We start from the raw sequence: 18,295 nt of genomic DNA on the forward strand, positions 1-18,295 counted from the left end.
CCTCTGACCTGTTTTGGCTATCACTGTTGTCTGACATGGCTGACACTGTCCCTGTGAATAGATAGCTTGAGATAGAGTAGATGAGCATCACACAGTACATCTATTTTGGCAAAAAAGATTGACTCAAAAACTTAATTTTAGTTTTCTGTAGAAAGCATTTCGGAGCTACCGATATGACAAACTCGTTGACACCGAAGCAACTTTAGAGTCTAAACATGTGAAATCGGTCAGACCAAGAGTCCAAGACACAGTCCGGTGACTCTAAGACGCTAGGGTTTCACCCAGAAAGTGAACTCGGTCACACCGTTTTGTACACTTCGATCAAACCAAGTATAGTACATGTGCAATGGCCTGGGCTAAGTCGGTGAGACCGAATTCTCCAAATCGGTCGATCCGAGATGAGTTCGGCGGAAACCTAACCCTAAGTTTATGCATCAAAACTAATCTAAAGGAGGTTTTGGTTGGATAGAAGGATCTCAATCGTGGCTAGATACATGGCATTATCCTTTGTGCAAGATTTGGAGTTAAGGAATACACAAAGGGGTCGAGTTCATACCCTAACTTGGCGATGAACTCGCTACGACGACAGCGGTGGAGATGATTCCCGTTGACGGCGGCGGAGACCAGTGGCAGGAGGTCGCTGGCGAACGACGGTGACGATCCGGAGACCAGGAGGGGCGGTAGAGCTGGGTAGGCGCGGTTGGAGGTTTGAAGAAATTTCCAAATTTCAACCCGCGGATATATATACCCAGTCACTGTCGGTGTGACCGAGTGGAACAACTCGGTGGCATGGAGATGCAGAATCACAAGTGGTTACCGCAACTCGGTGAGACATAACAATTCTAATCGGTTGCATCGAGGTGAAAACCTAGATCAACCCAATGAGTTCGGCGGGACCGAAAAGGATGAATCGGTCAGACCGAGATGTCATTGAGAGGTTTTGGAAGTTAAGCCCTTGACGGATCGGTGGCTCCGAGTGCACCTCATCCGGAGGGTCCGAATTCGACTTGATCAAACTTTGTGATGTAGCATGAATAGAGTTTGAGATGAGAAAAGCATAGATAGCTAGAGGGAGTCCTTAGGCATTCTTGTCCATCCATTTGACAAAAAGAAAAAGCCAAACAAACAAAGCAACAAATGGATGTCCTCAAATGGGAAAAATATGCAACCAACATGCTCGCACAATAAGATAGCAAATGAAACATGTGGTAAAGCATGCACAAACACTCTAGCATCTATCAAGCAATTGGCGATGAATAGGTCATCTATCTATGAGTATATTGATTGAGGAATCAAATGAGAACATTTGATCGTAGGTCATACTCATCGTTTAAACACAAGTGGAGTTGCCACTTTTACATAAAGCATTGTTGTGTTCACACCATTGGAGTTGCTTTAGCTCAATTCTTAGAGCAAAGCTCCCCCTAGATGTGATATCCCCCCTAAGAGGGATGAACTAACCTTGGGTTTTGTCGATGATGACTTCATGTAGGTGTTGAAGATGTAGATGCTCAATGTTGGTGTAGATCATTTGGAGCAATCCATTGGAGTGAGTTGCACTTTAAATACCTACATGGGTTAGTCCCACAAGGAACATACAAGGATATCCATAGACATATAGTGAAATTCACACATGATGTTGTCCATGAAAGCATTAGGTTACCTTGTCCCTTGTCTTACCAACAAGAGGGTTTGTGACTCTTTGAACTAGTGCAAGATGTGAATGTTGATTGCACTCGTCCTTGCCAAAATGAATATGAGTGAAATATGTTGGCGGAGTCACCCTCAAGAACTCTCTAGTTCTTCTTTGGAATCCACATCATCTTGATGGGAACCCTTGGAGTTGTAGTCGTACTTGATGAAGTAGAACGTGATGAAGTAGAACTTGATGAAGTCTTGGGGACCCACTTGACCAAGGCCTTAGGAGCTTCTTCAAATGCATCAATCTCCTCTTGAAGCTTTTCCTTGCCTTTTAGCTTGTGGTCTTGTGGTGGAAAATCATCTTGAGCTTGTGTTCCCTTGAAAGAAGTGGGATCATACTTCTCTTGTTGAGAAACAAACTTCGTCTTGGGGTATTGATCTTTTTCCCACTCAACTCCATTGGCATTGAACTTACGTTCAAAACCAATACCTTGATTCCTCCGGTGCCTTCCTTGCTTGCATACAATGTCCTCAAATTGCTTACTACCGGCAAGGCTCTTGTAGACACATTTCTCTATAATTCCCTTCAATAAGCTATTTTCTTACTCAAGTGTAACTTGGCTAAGAGAATCGTTAGTGGAATCAAGAGTACTACTAGAAGCAACAATATTGGATTTAACATGATTATTGTTACTACTAGAAGAAGAATCTTTCTTGCTCTTGTTGCTAGATTTTACTTGCGGCATGTAAATAGACAAGAGTAAACGCTTGGCAATGTAAGAAGAACTTTTCTTATGAAGATCATCATTGATTGCTTTTAAGAACCCATGTTATTGCTCTAGATTGAGCTTTTCAACGCGTAGCTTCTCATGAGTATTTAAAAGCTCTCGATGATCCTCTAAGGTTGAGTCACGTACCAAGGAACAATTCCTCCAAAAGTTTCGGAAATGAAACTCTGAGCAAAGAGATCGAAAAATGTGTGTAGTAGCAAGAGCATGAGCTAAGAGGCAAGAACAAAAAATTCTGGAGGAAAAAGGCAGGGGCCACGGGTACCAAGTGAATGGGTGCATGTGGGCCCCATAGGCCCCTTTGGCGCGACCCTATGGGGCCGCCCCTAGGCTTGTGGGCCCAGAGTTGACCCCCCTTTGGAATTTTTTGTGCCAACATTTTTCATTTACTCGGAAAAATCATTACTAATTTTTCATGGCATTTTGAGAACATTTATTTTTGCATAGAAATTTCAAAAAACCTAGCAAATCAGGACGTCACAAGGCATTTAAACTTTATGAAAACTAATTATAACAGAGAGTAAACTGAAGTTACAGAAAGTTGTGCTTACGGAATTCATCAACCATATGCTCCTTTAAAAGAATCAATTAACAAGGTTGATCAAGTCTTATTAACGAATTATTTTCAAGTGACTTGAAACCGAGAATTTTTTGTATAGCACTATGTTACCTCAACTTGGATAGGCATGGTTCCAATCATAACAATTTGATACTTCTTTTCGGGAAACAGGAGAGGAATTCAAAGTCTCCAATAGTAGTAGTGTTAGGGCATATTTCTCCCTTAGTGGTTTTGGTGATTGATGACAATGCAATTTGGGGACTAATCATGTGCGTTGAGCATTTCAAATATTCTATCATATTGCAAAAGACGATTTATTCCCCTTGGTGACATATAGAGAAGATGGTTTCTTTCTGGCGTTTCTTTTTCGGCAGATTTGAGTCATAGGAAAACCGTACTATGAAGAAAGAGCTCGCTTCGGAAAGGCTTGAGTGGAATCAACACGTATATGTTCACTTATGCACCCACTTTCCTTAAAGGTGCTACTAGTGAGCTGCGTTGGGATTTCCACCGAAAAGGAAGTGTGAAACAATATAATAGCGGATAGTATTTCTCTCAGTAGAGAATTAAGGTTATCGAACCAATATGAGAACCATGAGTGAGTGTGGACGAGTCTCAAATGGTGAAGGGCCTCGTCCTTCGGTGGCAGGTTGACGGACCTCGAGTCCTCCGGTGGCGACTGTAGAGGTCACGGTCATGTGCGGCGACAGTGACCTTGGGCAGGGTGTGGGTTGTGAGTTATGTCGCCGGCAGGAAGAAGCGGTCCTAATGCCGACAGTGGGGGCGTCAATGGATGCATCGACGGTAGGAGGCGTCGGCTGATGCGATGGTGGGGGTGGCGAAGAGTTGGAAGCTGTGGCGGCAGTGAAAGAGTCTTGGCAGGAAGGACGAACTCGGTGGGGTTGGGGAATGACCTGTGTGCCACCAACGTGCGAGCTAGGGGAGGACGTCGTGAGTGTCCGCTGCTTGTCCGCGCGGACGCAACACCCAATTTCCGCTGAAAATGAGTTGAAGCATACAAGAAAACGGACACTGCCCGTTTACGTGGCGCTGGACCGTGTTTTTGTCCGCACGAATGGCAACAGAAGCGAGTGGACGAACTGCGTTGATTCGTTAGAGTTGCCGTAATCTAGCTATTTTTGGAAAAAACAAAATCCAGCTACTCATTCCCTTTCTCTAAAGAAAGCTACTTTTTTTTAATAGAGTACATACGCAAGAGCTCATATATACACGCATACACTCATCCATGAAAACACACACGCACACGCTACCCCTATGGGCACCTCTAAGCGACTCAGCCGACATATTATCTTGAGATTTTATGAAGTAACCGTAGGCATCAGAACTTGAACCCTTATTATTTAAGAATAACACCGGCCTTCTAACCATCCGACCATAGTTTGGTTCAGAAAAAAAAAAGCTACTCCTAGCATCTGCTTCATGGAGATCCCAAACGTACCCAAATACGGCCAACCACACACACTGACATGCCGGGCCAACCATACAACCGGCCACAATGGTCAGCGAGACGGGCGCACCCGTCCACGTCTCTTCCTACCTCGCCCGCGTGTACAAAAAAAATTCCACAGACCGCAGCAATAATTGTGGCGAATTTAAAAAAGAGGATCCAAAATCTAATCCCACTTTCTCTCTCCTCCCTCCCTCCCTTCCGCCCCGATCCCCAAACTGGTCCCGCACCAGCCACCTCCTCGCGCGCGCGCGAACCCCGCCCCCCCGCCCCCCCATGCCCTCGCGGCGGCTCTGATCCGGCCGTCGTCGCCCGCCATGCAGCACCGCTCGCCGGCGGCCGCCTCGGCCTCGGCCTCCGCCTCCCCCGGGGCGGTGGCGGCGGCGGCGGCGGCCATGGCGCCCGGCGTGGGCGGGGTCGAGCCGGCCGTGGCGCTCGACCAGGTCCCGCGCTGGAGCGACCCCGACCAGCGCTTCCACTCGCCCTCCTCCCCCACCGCGGCCGGATCCGAGGCCCCCGCCTCCTCCTTCCTCTCCTTCGCCGACCCGCTCGACGCGGCCGCGGCGGGCGGGGGCCACGCCGCCTGCCGCTTCCCCGTCGACCCCGAGGTCAACTCCAGGATCTACCTCTGGCGGGGCCACCCCTGGAACCTCGAGGTCGACGCCGTCGTCAACTCCACCAACGAGGTCGCGCCTGCCTCCCGATGTCGCAGATATGCGTGCCACTGCCACCATCCATGCCTGTGCTAACGGTTCCTGCGTGGTTGCTGTACGCAGAGCTTGGACGAGGCGCATAGCAGCCCGGGGCTGCATGCCGCGGCGGGGCCGGAGCTCGCTGAGGAGTGCGCCACCTTGGTACCCCACTTCCTCGGTTGCTGTTCCAGGGGCGGATTTGGATTTCGACTCGTGATCACAGTCTGTTTTGTTTCTGTTTTTATGGATATTTGCAGGGTGGGTGCCGGACTGGGATGGCCAAGATGACCAATGCCTATGATCTGCCTGCTAGGTTGGTGATTTGATTTCGTTTTCATGAGCGCTCTACTTGTTACCTGAGAATGGAGACTCGAGAGGGCAGATAGCTGAGCCTCCCAGCATTGAAATGTAGTTGGGCAACCATTGCTGAAGTTCTAACGCTCTGCCTACACATTCTTAAACAAAGGATGTCGTCCGTTGCCCATTGTGGGTATATACGAGATGTTTGCTCCCTAGAGAAGTTCATTTGATCAATAATCCTTTGTAACTACTGATTTTGACCCCTTTTATGTGGACAGTCAAATTTTAGATAATTGTGCTTTTAAGCGCTCTTGACGTCTTATAATAATCATTTTTAACTTGGCGAGCAGCAGCTTTCAAGAAAAGAGTAGTTTCAGGGATTACAGAAGTCCACTTTGGATTTAGTCCAGCATTTGCAGAAAATGAACTTGGATACCAAAAGTAGTGCCTACCATAAAGTTCATTTGGATAACTTGGAAAGCTAGTAGTTAGATGCCTGCAGAAGGAATTAACGATTAAGTACATTATCATCTGAATTAACAGAACGAGCAACATTTCATTGTCAATGATTCCATGGGCATGAACAACGAACAATCTTGTGGTCACTGTCGTTCACCAACTGACCCTGGTTGCTCTCTGAGACATCCCACCCACCGTTCTGGAATTTTTTTTCAGTCAGTTACTGCTGTGAACTGGGTGATTTTTTTTTTGCCAAGGCAATACTAATTTGCTGATGTGCTGATGTATTTTATCATTAGACATTCGATGATATTTTACATTTAGTTACTTACTGATGTAACAATGTAGTGGGGAGATCTCTATTTAGCCCAAAATGCCCACTATGGACTGACCATATTGGGTGATTACTCTGGCTGTGCAACATCACACCAGCCATTACAACTGCAATGCTTGCTCACCATGGGATAGCCATAGTATGCTCAGACAAGTTGTCTGCTTCCATGTCCCGTTCTGCATTTCATACTGTAAAGCTTATAGTAGTTTGGGTGTAATGCGCTTAACAGTGCAATTTGAATGACTCATTTTCCATTTGAATAAATACTTTCTGTAAGTGTAGCAGAACAGAGTTGTACCTGTCTTACACTCAAGGATGACAATCGATTCCGTTTTATTTGCTCTTCCATCTGTTATCATGCTTATTGACATGCTTTGCAGGAAAGTCATCCATACAGTGGGCCCTAAATATGCTGTCAAGTATCACACAGCTGCAGAGAGTGCACTTAGCCACTGCTACAGGTCTTGCCTGGAACTACTCGTAGAGAATGGTCTTGAAAGGTATATTAAAAGCTTTGACGCTTGAATACTTGCATATTCTGTTTGTGTTACAGTTTGATGTCTTGCAATACTGCATTCCACGTTGTACGCCCTGCAATTATGCGAGGTTAAGTTATTTATTTTGCCTTTCATGTGATTAGCATTGCAATGGGCTGCATATACACAGAAGCCAAAAATTATCCCCGTGAACCGGCTGCCCATGTGGCAATAAGTGAGTTATATTGTCAATATCTTCTTTCATTTCTCTTTATGTTCCGCTATTGTTTGATTTGTTCTATGGCTGTTATCCTGCGGATGCAAACTGCAAAGAATGGATTTATCTGTGTTCATGATTTTTCTGTTGAACAGCTACCCTTTCCTAGTTTTTAAGTCCCATCTTCTTTGGATGAGGTTGAGCAGGAACTGTGAGACGTTTTCTGGAGAAGCAGAAGGACAAAATAACTGCCGTTGTCTTTTGTACCATATCATCAACTGATACAGAGATATATAAAAGGTACTTAGACTGAAATCCAGTACTACTAATTAAATGTGGTGATTTTCCTGCATATGTTGACAGTGTTGCATTCTGCAGATTGCTTCCTCTTTATTTCCCACGGGACAAACAAGAGGAAGAGATAGCTTCGTTAAAACTTCCAGCTGATGTTGGGGACGAGAATGGTGAGCCAATAATAGATGAAAGGAAAATAAGAATAAAAACATTGCCTGCTGAGGCAGCAAATAGCAAGTATGCAGTTCCCGTGCCCGCAGATATTCCTCTTTCTGGTTCTGGATTGACACGTAGAAGGTGAGACTGAAACATACTATTAACGATGATTGGCAGAAATGGCAAGATACTCATAGTTTTAGTTGGAGTTTTTCTGATTCTAATTTATCCCATACAGAAATTCTAAGTTGGATTCATATTTGGATCCATCTTTCATGTCCATAATTAAAGATCCGGATCTCCGACGCAAGGAGCAATGGGAAAAGTCTGCGCAGGCAAAGAAGGGATTCAATTTTGCTAAGTTGCTTGGTTTTGGTGATCTTGGTGGTCCTGCATTATCGGCTGCAGAAGAATATTCACTTCATCAAAGATACCTTGCTAAAGCAAATTCCCTTAATCTTTCAGAAATCGCTGAAATGAAAATAATGTATGTAAATTCGTCTTTTTTGGGGATTTTCTTTAGTTTGTTTTCTATCCATGGTTATTTTCCTTCTGCTACTGTATCATTTGCTTGTATTTTGATTTTTTTGGGGTCAATTGCAGTTACCGTGGCGGAGTTGACAGTGAAGGGCGTCCAATTATGGTTGTTGTTGGCGCTCACTTTCTTCTTCGCTGTTTGGACCTGGAACGATTTATTCTATATGTAGTAAAGGTAATTTAGTTGATCCTTAATTTTGTTGAAACAGTTGAATCCCACATGCTATTTGTACAATACACCTGATTGCTTTTCCATGTACCAACTAAATTTGATTGACCACAAACATCCCCAAAGGTTCACCTTTGACTTTCTGACTTAGGATTTGCCAGTTAGGGTAGTTCAACGCTTGTATATTGATTACTGAATTGCTCAAGCTTGTTCAATGTTTTTACTGTGATTTTACTTAATATAATACTTGAATGCAATTTTACTTTTTGTATCATCTCATAATTCATTCTTGCATATCCTCATAACTGTGTATACCGAAAGTCTTTTGCTGCATTTCTGATGTCTGAGGCAACCCACATTAGAAATGATACATTTTTGGATTGATTTCAAATGAATCATAGTGGCCCTGATATCATGATTCATGACCTTGAGGATCAGTATGCAGTGCTTTGTCCTCAAAATGCAGAAGTTTCTTAAGGTGTCAAACTGGCCTAGAAGATCTAAATTCACAATACCATTATACTCCTGGGAGTATGTACACCCGCTCCTCATACACCACTTAGTATTAATCGGTTATACATTATTATTTTTAATATACTTCATTAGCAATTACTACCTCTGTAACTGATTTTCTGATTTTACATACTTTGCATATATACTGATTTTCTGTATGTGAGAAGATATATTGCCGGTGCTCTAGGACTTAGAACTGTCTTGCCTTCAATCTGGGATGTCCACTGACTTTCTCCCAACTATCTGTAACCCATGCCTCCTAGGAGGATTGTGACTGTACTTCTACCTTCTCAATGAAATGAAACGCAAAGGTCCTTTGCGTTTTCTCGAAAAAAGAAGATATATTGCAAAACGAAGGTGCCCTGGTGATATTTTTTGGTACTATTAATTAATGAATTATATTGAGAAGGATAAAGCGGTATCATAGATTTGTTTACAAGGTGTACTGAATGTAAGAGTACTCCCGGGAGTGTATAAAGGAATCCTATATATACACAATTTGACAAAATTGAGTGGGCGTGCAGCAAGAAATTCTAGCCAATGTATCTGGCAGTTAACGTAGCAACAATTTTGGACTATGGAAGTAGATCTACAAACTTCTCTAACATATATGATTGTTGCTACTACCTCTTTTTATAGTATCCATTCATCTTGGTTTGGAACATTTGGACAGTAAAATCTGACAGTATCATGATATACTTTGTTTGCAGGAGTTTGAACCTTTGATTCAAAAGCCTTACTCAATTGTCTATTTCCACTCAGCAGCGTCCTTACAAGTGTAAGTGTTGGATATGCAGGCTGGGAAGGAAACTGCATCCCTGTCTGAACCTTAGTGCATTTAACATATAAGAAGCACTGGATGTAATATAAGTATTTTTAATTTAATTTACAGACAGCCAGACTTGGGATTCATGAAGCGGTTACAACAAATGCTAGGTCGTAAGCACCAGCGAAATCTTCAGGTTGGTACCTCATTTGATCTCATTGTGCAATTTTAATTTTATGTTTGAAGAAAATTAACATCTGATGGCATCGGTCAACACAGGCTATATATGTACTCCACCCAACGCTAGGATTGAGAACGGCTATTTTGGCGTTGCAGCTTCTTGTTGATGGAGATGTAAGTGTGGTTGCAACTACTTTTCATTTGATTACATTATAGTGGGCATGGTTTTTTCTTTCAGTTCCAACCTTTTTTTTTGTTCTCGTCAATTAGGTCTGGAAGAAAGTTGTCTATGTTGACAGACTTATGCAGCTATTCAGATACGTGCCACGGGAACAACTAACAATTCCAGATTTTGTCTTCCAGTAAGCAATCCTTGCAAATTTTCTAGCTTCTACGCAGGCCTGGTAGCCAAGGCAAGGTATGTTCGGTACTGACATTATTAATCATGCAGGCATGATCTCGAAGTGAATGGTGGAAAGGGCATAATCGTTGATCCTAGAACAAAGCATGTCTACCAAAGACCGTCAGGTTGATATTTAGCAACTTGTCCCTCCCATTTCCCGGTCACCCCTCTGTCAAATCTCTGTTCTCTGTAGAAGAGTTCACATCTAGATTCGTGAAGTATGTATCTAGTTGAGTTGACACTATGTTCTACATTACATTCTTTATTATCTTAGGAAGCTAGTTATGTATATGTATCTTGTTCTGTATAACCAAATAAAGGCTGTACCTAAATGTCTCTCAAGGTATCCCGCTGGGCTAAATCGCCTAGTCCTTGTGTACTGTAAAATTTTGACTGCTTGCAGTGGAGGAAAAGATTGTCCTGTTATCAATGTTCTGGACATGCTGGCGTAATAATCTTGTGAAGTTACGTAGATGCACCCTTTCCCAGATACTGTATGGTGCCAAGATATTTTGGCCACCTGGTAAGTTAACTTGTTTGTTATTTGCCATTTCGTCCACACCGGTAATTTGTTTGCTAGCGAGATGTTTGCTCAGTTTTAGTTTGAGTTTGCAGTAGGCATTGAGACAATTTGCTTAAAGGATAGTATAGTCAAAACAACAGTAAACTAAAAATGTCAAACCATTTAAAATTGACATGGCTGACATTCGATTTGCATAATTCAACTAGCTACTTATGTACTCCCTCTGTAAACTAATATAAGATATTTTATATTAGTTTACAGAGGGAGTAATTGTCAAGCGTGATGATGATAGAGTGTATACAGTTAGCCGTATGTCCTCGTCATGAGCGGTTGCTTTCAGGAAGTAATGTTACTTGAGTTTGCCGCTAACAAGTAACACTGGGGCCTTAGATTAATGGGCCTTAAGCATAAATCCTCTCCTGTATATTGGTGGATAGTTGCATGAAAGCGGCATTTTGGAGTGAATTTCTTGAAACAATAGCTTGTGGAACTATCAGGGAACCGCACATTTTAGGAACTGTGGTCGTCGTTCACATGTTGCATGCTGTTCTCTTTTTTCATTGTAACAAGGGAAACTGTGTTGCTGATGGGTAAGCTATGGCTGTTGCATTCCAGAACAAATGCTAGCCAGGCTTATTGATTTTAAGGGATTGTGGAAAACAAGTTTGGAATGATCTATTACTGTATTCGTTAGATCATACTGAAGTTACTTAAATTCTACTACAAGGTGGTTGTCCTCAAACATTTCATCTCTTATGTTCCCGAACACAATGATATGTTTGCTTTGAGCATGATTAGAAAAATCGGGGTAGCGAAGAAATATCTACAATCAGTTCAACTAGAATGAGATTATCATAGTTCCACAAATATAAATGAGCTTTCAGTAACTCGTAGAGGGCCAAAAGTCTACAATTTTTAGAAGTAGTTGACAACTGCACATGAATCAACATCTAATATCTGCAACGCAACTTCATATATTACTGAACCGCACTAACCAGCACACGATGACCCGACATTACACAAAACATTCCTGTCCTGCTGTCTGTTTTCGTTTCTCCAATCTTCATTAAGATAACTATAATCAACATACGAAATGTTCTGGATTCCTTCTAGTGGGAACTATCAAGACTCAAGTATGGGCGATCATTTGCACACCTCATTGACGTGACAAAACTTAATTTATACTCCTATTTAACACTACTAATTGTTTCCGTAAGCTGTCATTGATAATCTTTCATGTGAGTTTACGGCTGTTGTGGATAAGAGCTGTTGTAGATAAGCATTTGATAAATTCTCTTGGGATCAATGATTGTGCTCTTTATACATTTCGTCCAAATATTTTTAATCACATAAACTATGACACAGGCATGAGTTGTACGGGTAAGATGGTAGAAGTGGACTCCATTGTAGCTAATCTTTCGGTATGCACCAATTATTTTGGACGATCGCATTCGAAATTAAACTCATACAATAGTTAATGGCTGAAAGGCGAACTTTTCTGTCCCTGAGGAAACATTTCATGTTGCAAGCGGCTACAGATGGAAAATATCCCTCTATAGTAGTTAAGCTGCGTGATCTTCATAACTATGGCCGTATTATCGTGGAGGCCAGTACCAGGTCTTGCTCGCGTATACCGGGAATTACTAGTATTAGTGTATTATTACAAACTAGTGATAAGTTGGCAAGGTTCCACAGCATATTCGGATCTTCACATATTCTTCTCCCGTTGAGAGGGTTTTAAACAAGCTAAGTACTGTCGACATCAGGCACTGCTCTCACGATGATCTAATGCCACAGCTATGTTACGAGCTGTGATTCGCCCAACTGATTGCAATTTGGCAAAGAGGATGTAAGTCAACAGTTTAAATAGTATGGAGTACGGTTTCAATGCTGCCCTGTCTGCTTGCTGCTAAATCCGCACACGTTTAGTAGTTTGTTAAAAAAAGAGTGAATTCCACTTTTTACTCTGTAGTTCTGCATTTGTGACACATATTACCCTATTTAGTGCAACTTCTATCAAATATTTCATTTAGAAGATTTTGAACACAGTTTTACCCCAGTTTAGCACTTTGCTTGTTTCTGTTAGATAGTACCGGCATGTTACGCTGACGTGGCACGGTAAAATGCGTAAAGATCTGAGGGCATAATCGATATTCATGTTCAGATTTCTCTTACCCATATGTTCAAATCCTCCTCCTCGTCTTGATATTTTTAAACTCTGGTCAACACCTTACACCTTGCCCAATAGACACGCATAAAAAAACAAGGTTTCAAAGCTTTTAAAAGGGGTAATCTTGATGATTTTTCATTCGACAGGTTAATTAGTGTCAAAAATGCATAACTAAGGAGTAAAAAGTGGAATTCACTCTTAAAAAAACGCATGTTTAGTATTTTTTATATTTCAGACGACCAATGTTCTAAATGTATGGTTGCTGCATGCTATTTTGTTCTGAACCTTTTCTGATTTCTGAAGTTGGGAAATTTCCTTTGTTTCTGTGACTACAATTTCCTTTGTTTCTGCATGCTATTTAGTGCACCTATTCAAGAAAATTTCCTCATTTTTCCTGTGTTACAGCCTCAAATGGCATGATATCCTACATTTCCAGAACCATGTGAACGAAACAGGGTGTATCAGATGACCAATGTTTCTGAACATATAGGCGTTGCAAATGTTATTTTGTTCTGAAACTTTCTGAAGTCTGAAATTAGATTTAGCAACTGAGCAACAACAATCGCAATGGTTATATTTGTATGACTTTATGTGGCTAAGTCTGCAGGACCTAGCACTGCACACCTATTTATCTTTGAAATTCCGTTTCTTTTGCTTTCCCGTGACTTGATGAAATCGGCGGAGTGCCTACCTTCTTCCAGTGATATATAGAGGAGAGAAAATATTAACTCCATCTCTGAAGAAATGTCACCAATTCCATGCTTGTAGTGATACAACTCATCGGATAATCTTGACCTTTTCTCGCAAAGCTTTGCTTGTGTCTGAACAGTTTGTTCCTTTCAGGTATATTCCCAGCATAACCATGATCTGGTTTCAATACTGTTCTTCCCACAATTCTATAGTACTGAAATTCGGAGGTCAAACCTGATAAACTTAAAGTTGGCATCCCTTAGGCCTTGTTTGGTTCATAAGTCCTAAGACTTTTTTTAGTCCCAACTTATAAGTCCCAAGTCCCTAAAAAGTTCCTACATGTTTGGTTCCTGAGACTTATAAGTCTCTATAAGGCCATATTACAACTATAAGTCCCTATAAGTCCCTCCTTGAGAGTCTTATTTCATAAGTCACAAATGCCCACTTTAAGTCCTTATAAGTCCCTCCTGTTTGGTTTAGATGAGACTTATAGGGACTTATTTAAGTCCCTAGACCAATAAATCTCTGGAAACAAACACCCTCTTAATCCTTCTAATAATAGAAATGTACCATCCGTTGACTCTGCGTATATTTTTGTAAGAACTATCGTGATAATGTACAATCCGTTGTATTTACAAGCGATGCCGTGCATATGATATTTTATAGTTGCAACTAGCAATGTTAGATTGGCATACCACAATATATCCTTACCTGTATGTTTTCACCCGGAATTATGCCTATATATACGTCCTAGAAGCGTGGAGCAAAGCACACAACAAGAGAGAACCAGAAGAAGTACAGAAGTTTAGCCGAGAGATCGCCGGCGGCCATGGCGACTGAACAGCTCAACGTGTTGAAAGCGCTGGACGTTGCCAAGACGCAGCTGTACCATTTCAAGGCCGTCGTGATCGCCGGCATGGGCTTCTTCACGGACGCCTACGACCTCTTCTGCATCGCTCTCGTCACCAAGCTGCTGGGGCGCATCTACTACACCGACCCTGCCCTCAACGAGCCCGGCCACCTCCCGGCAAACGTGTCGGCCGCCGTGAACGGCGTGGCCCTATGCGGCACACTTGCCGGCCAGCTCTTCTTCGGCTGGCTCGGTGACAAGCTCGGCCGCAAGAGCGTCTACGGCTTCACGCTCATCCTCATGGTCCTCTGCTCCATCGCGTCCGGGCTATCGTTTGGACACGAGGCCAAGGGCGTAATGGGGACGCTATGTTTCTTCCGCTTCTGGCTTGGCTTCGGTGTCGGCGGCGACTACCCTCTGAGCGCCACCATCATGTCGGAGTATGCTAACAAGAAGACCCGCGGCACCTTTATCGCCGCCGTGTTTGCCATGCAGGGGTTTGGCATCCTATTTGGTACTATCGTCACGATCATCGTCTCGTCCGCATTCCGACATGCATTCCCTGCACCGCCATTCTACATCAACGCCGCGGCGTCCATTGGCCCGGAGGCCGACTACGTGTGGCGCATCATCGTCATGTTCGGCACCATCCCGGCTGCCCTGACCTACTACTGGCGCATGAAGATGCCTGAAACTGCGCGGTACACGGCACTCATCGCTGGCAACACGAAGCAAGCCACATCAGACATGTCCAAGGTGCTCAACAAGGAGATCTCAGAGGAGAACGTCCAGGGTGAGCGGGCCACCGGTGATACCTGGGGCCTCTTCTCCCGACAGTTCATGAAGCGCCACGGGGTGCACTTGCTAGCGACCACAAGCACTTGGTTCCTACTCGATGTGGCCTTCTACAGCCAGAACCTGTTCCAGAAGGACATCTTCACCAAGATCGGGTGGATCCCGCCGGCCAAGACTATGAATGCATTGGAGGAGTTGTACCGCATCGCCCGTGCCCAAGCACTCATCGCGCTCTGCGGCACCGTGCCAGGCTATTGGTTCACCGTCGCCTTCATCGACATCATCGGGAGGTTTTGGATCCAGCTCATGGGATTCACCATGATGACCATTTTCATGCTCGCAATCGCGATACCGTATGACTACTTGGTGAAGCCAGGGCACCACACCGGCTTCGTCGTGCTCTATGGGCTCACTTTCTTCTTCGCCAACTTCGGCCCCAACAGCACAACCTTTATAGTGCCAGCCGAGATCTTTCCAGCGAGGCTCCGTTCAACATGCCACGGTATATCGGCTGCAACCGGTAAGGCGGGGGCGATCATCGGCGCGTTCGGGTTCCTGTATGCGTCGCAGGACCAGAAGAAGCCTGAGACCGGGTACTCACGGGGAATCGGCATGCGCAATGCGCTCTTCGTGCTCGCTGGCACAAACTTCCTAGGCCTGCTCTTTTCCCTGCTGGTGCCGGAGTCCAAGGGCAAGTCGCTCGAGGAGCTCTCCAAGGAGAACGTCGGTGACGACGACGCCATTGCTCCGGCTGGTGTCTAGAGACATTCATGTGTACTTGGACACTCGTGCATTGTTGGTGTGTTTGATTTGATTTTCTGCATTCTGCTGTTTTTTGTTCCTGCGATTATTTCTGAAGTCTTAGCATGTCTACCTAAGACCGTCAGGTTGATATTTAGCAACTTGTCCCTCCCAGTTCCCGGTCACCCCTCTGTCAAATCTCTGTTCTGTGTAGAAGAGTCCACATCTAGTTGAGTTGACATTATGTTCTATATTACATTCTTTCTTACCTTATGAAGGTAGTTATGTATATGTATCTTGTTATGTATAACCAAATAAAGGCTGTACCTAAATGTCTCTCAAGGTATTCCGTTGGGCTGAATCGCCTAGTCCTTGTGTACTCTACAATTATGACTGCTTGCAGTGGAGGAACAGATTGTCCTCTTATGAATGTTCTGGACATGCTAGCGTAATGATCTTGTAAAGTCAGTAAGATGCACCCTTCTCAGATAGAATTCGTAATGTATGGTGTGGATAAGTCAACTTTTTTGTTATTTGCCATTTCGTCCACAGCGGTAATTTTCTCTCTCGAAATCATAGGAAAACTACAATTCATTACATATTTACATTAACTAGAGATGTACTCCCCATGTGAAGAAATATAAGAACACTTATATCACTATTTTAGTAATCTAAACGTTTTTTTAAACATATCTAAACGGTTTTATATTTCTTTACGGAGTGAGTAAATATGTAACCGGTGTGGGGCCAACAACAGACTACGAGTCTGAGCCAAGCATTTGGTGTGGTGCCACCTGTTTGTAGGATCACGGAACCATTTGGAGTGGTGCTGTTGAAGGCACAATTGTTTACTGAAGATATTTCGGAAGGCCCTCGACTAGCTTGAAAAACAAAGCGCAGGAGGTTGTACTGATAATTTTTTTCAAGCGAGATGTTTGATCTGTCCCGCAAAAAAAGAGAGATGTTTGATCTGTTTTAGTTTGAGTTTACTTCCTCTGTTTCTAAATATAAGTCTTTTCAGAGATTTTACTATAGACTACATACGGAGCAAAATGAGTGAATCTACATTCTAAAATATGTCTATATACGTCCGTATGTAGTTTGTATTAGAATCTCTAAAAAGACTTATACTCCCTCCGTGAAAAAATATAAGAGCATTTAGACCACTACTTTAATGATCTAAACACTCTTATATTTATTTACAGAGGGAGTAGCTAGCAGTAGGTGTTGAGACAAATTTGCTTAGAGGACAGTATAGTCAAAACAACAATAAACTAAAAATGTCAACCCATTTAAAATTGATATGGCTGACATTTGATTTTCGTAGACCCAAGTTATTACTTATGTAATTGTCATGCGTGATGATGATAGATTGTACACCATTATTGGTATCTTGTTGTCATGAGAGGTTGCTTTCAGGCCTGAGTTTTGAGCTAACAAGTAACAATGGTGCCTTAGCTTAATGGACCTTAGGCATAAGTCCTCTCCTATATATTGGTGGATAGTTGCATGAAAGTGACATTTTGGAGTGAGTTTCTTGAAATAATAGCTTGTGGAACTATCAGGAACAACACTTACTAGGAAACTGTGGTCGTCGTTCGCATTTTGCATGCTGTTTTTTCCATTGTAATAACGAGGGAAACTGTGTTCCTGATGGGCAAGCTATGGTTGTTGCATTCTAGAACAAATGCTAGGAAGGCTTATTGATTTTTAAGGTATCGTGGAAAAGAAGTTTAGAATGATCTATCACATGTATTCGTTAGATCATACTGAAATTACTTTAAATTCTACTACAAGGCGGTTGTACCACGCAAAATGATCCGGCACCATGACCATACTAACCAGCACAAGATGACCCGGCATAACACAATTTCGTTTCTCTAATCTTTATTAAGATAAGAACTATAATCAATATACCATGCAAAAAAAAACCCTATAACCAATATACAAAATGTTCTGGATTCCTTCTAGTGCGAACTATCAAGATTTTGCACACCTCACTGACTTGACAAAACTTAATTGTATATTATATTTAACACCACTAATTGTTTCCGTAAGCTGTCATTGATAATCTGTCAGGCTGAGCTTACGGTTGTTGTACTGTCACACTCTTTCCTTGTTTTAAAGCTGTTGTCGATAAGAGCTGTTGTAGATAAGGGTTTGATAAATTCTCTCTGGATCAGGAATTGTGTTCTTGTACATTTCATCCAAATATTTTTAATCGCGTAAACTATGACACCATGTGTTCTACAGGTAAGATGGCAGGAGTGGACACCCTTATTAGCTAAGCTTGCGAGCTGCGCCAATTATTTTGGAGGATCGCGTCCCAAATTAAACTCATACAAATACAATAGTTGACAAATCGAAAGGCGGGCTTTTCCGTTCCTGAGGAAAATTGATAACTATGGTCACATTTCATGTTGCAAGTTGTGGTACGGATGGAAAATATCCCTCTATATTACTTAAGCTGCGTGATCTTCATAACAATGGCAGTATTATCGTGGAGGCCAGCACCAGGTCATGCTCGAGCATACTACAAATTATTACTACTACAAAAACTAGTGACAAGTTGGC

The 18,295-nt window shown here is 42.8% G+C and overlaps 2 protein-coding genes across 2 annotated transcripts; both read left to right on the forward strand.

Moving 5' to 3' along the window:
• Window positions 1-4,758: 4,758 nt before the first annotated feature.
• LOC119287624 (protein GDAP2 homolog) lies at window positions 4,759-10,391 on the forward strand. Its single transcript, XM_037567205.1, has 14 exons — window positions 4,759-5,142; window positions 5,233-5,310; window positions 5,406-5,461; window positions 6,622-6,741; window positions 6,882-6,952; window positions 7,141-7,234; window positions 7,313-7,525; window positions 7,623-7,871; window positions 7,988-8,096; window positions 9,314-9,381; window positions 9,496-9,565; window positions 9,649-9,723; window positions 9,820-9,911; window positions 10,001-10,391. Exons 1-14 carry the CDS (start codon window positions 4,774-4,776, stop codon window positions 10,080-10,082), a joined length of 1,746 nt encoding a protein of 581 aa, XP_037423102.1. The 5' UTR covers window positions 4,759-4,773; the 3' UTR covers window positions 10,083-10,391.
• Window positions 10,392-14,161: 3,770 nt separating this feature from the next.
• Window positions 14,162-15,997, forward strand: LOC119287625 (inorganic phosphate transporter 1-2-like). Its single transcript, XM_037567206.1, has one exon. The coding sequence runs from the start codon at window positions 14,165-14,167 to the stop codon at window positions 15,740-15,742; it is 1,578 nt and encodes a 525-aa protein (XP_037423103.1). The 5' UTR covers window positions 14,162-14,164; the 3' UTR covers window positions 15,743-15,997.
• Window positions 15,998-18,295: the final 2,298 nt, after the last annotated feature.

Source organism: Triticum dicoccoides, chromosome 4A, assembly GCF_002162155.2.
Source record: "Triticum dicoccoides isolate Atlit2015 ecotype Zavitan chromosome 4A, WEW_v2.0, whole genome shotgun sequence".
Taxonomy (NCBI): domain Eukaryota; kingdom Viridiplantae; phylum Streptophyta; class Magnoliopsida; order Poales; family Poaceae; genus Triticum; species Triticum dicoccoides.

Bases quoted from the DNA above. Each gene is read 5' to 3' on its own strand.
- LOC119287624 (XM_037567205.1), top strand. From the start codon at position 4,774: ATGCAGCACCGCTCGCCGGCGGCCGCCTCGGCCTCGGCCTCCGCCTCC. The intron at 5,311-5,405 runs GTACCCCACTTC...GGATATTTGCAG, and splicing joins CTGAGGAGTGCGCCACCTTG to GGTGGGTGCCGGACTGGGAT. The intron at 6,742-6,881 runs GTATATTAAAAG...TCATGTGATTAG, and splicing joins GTAGAGAATGGTCTTGAAAG to CATTGCAATGGGCTGCATAT.
- LOC119287625 (XM_037567206.1), top strand. From the start codon at position 14,165: ATGGCGACTGAACAGCTCAACGTGTTGAAAGCGCTGGACGTTGCCAAG.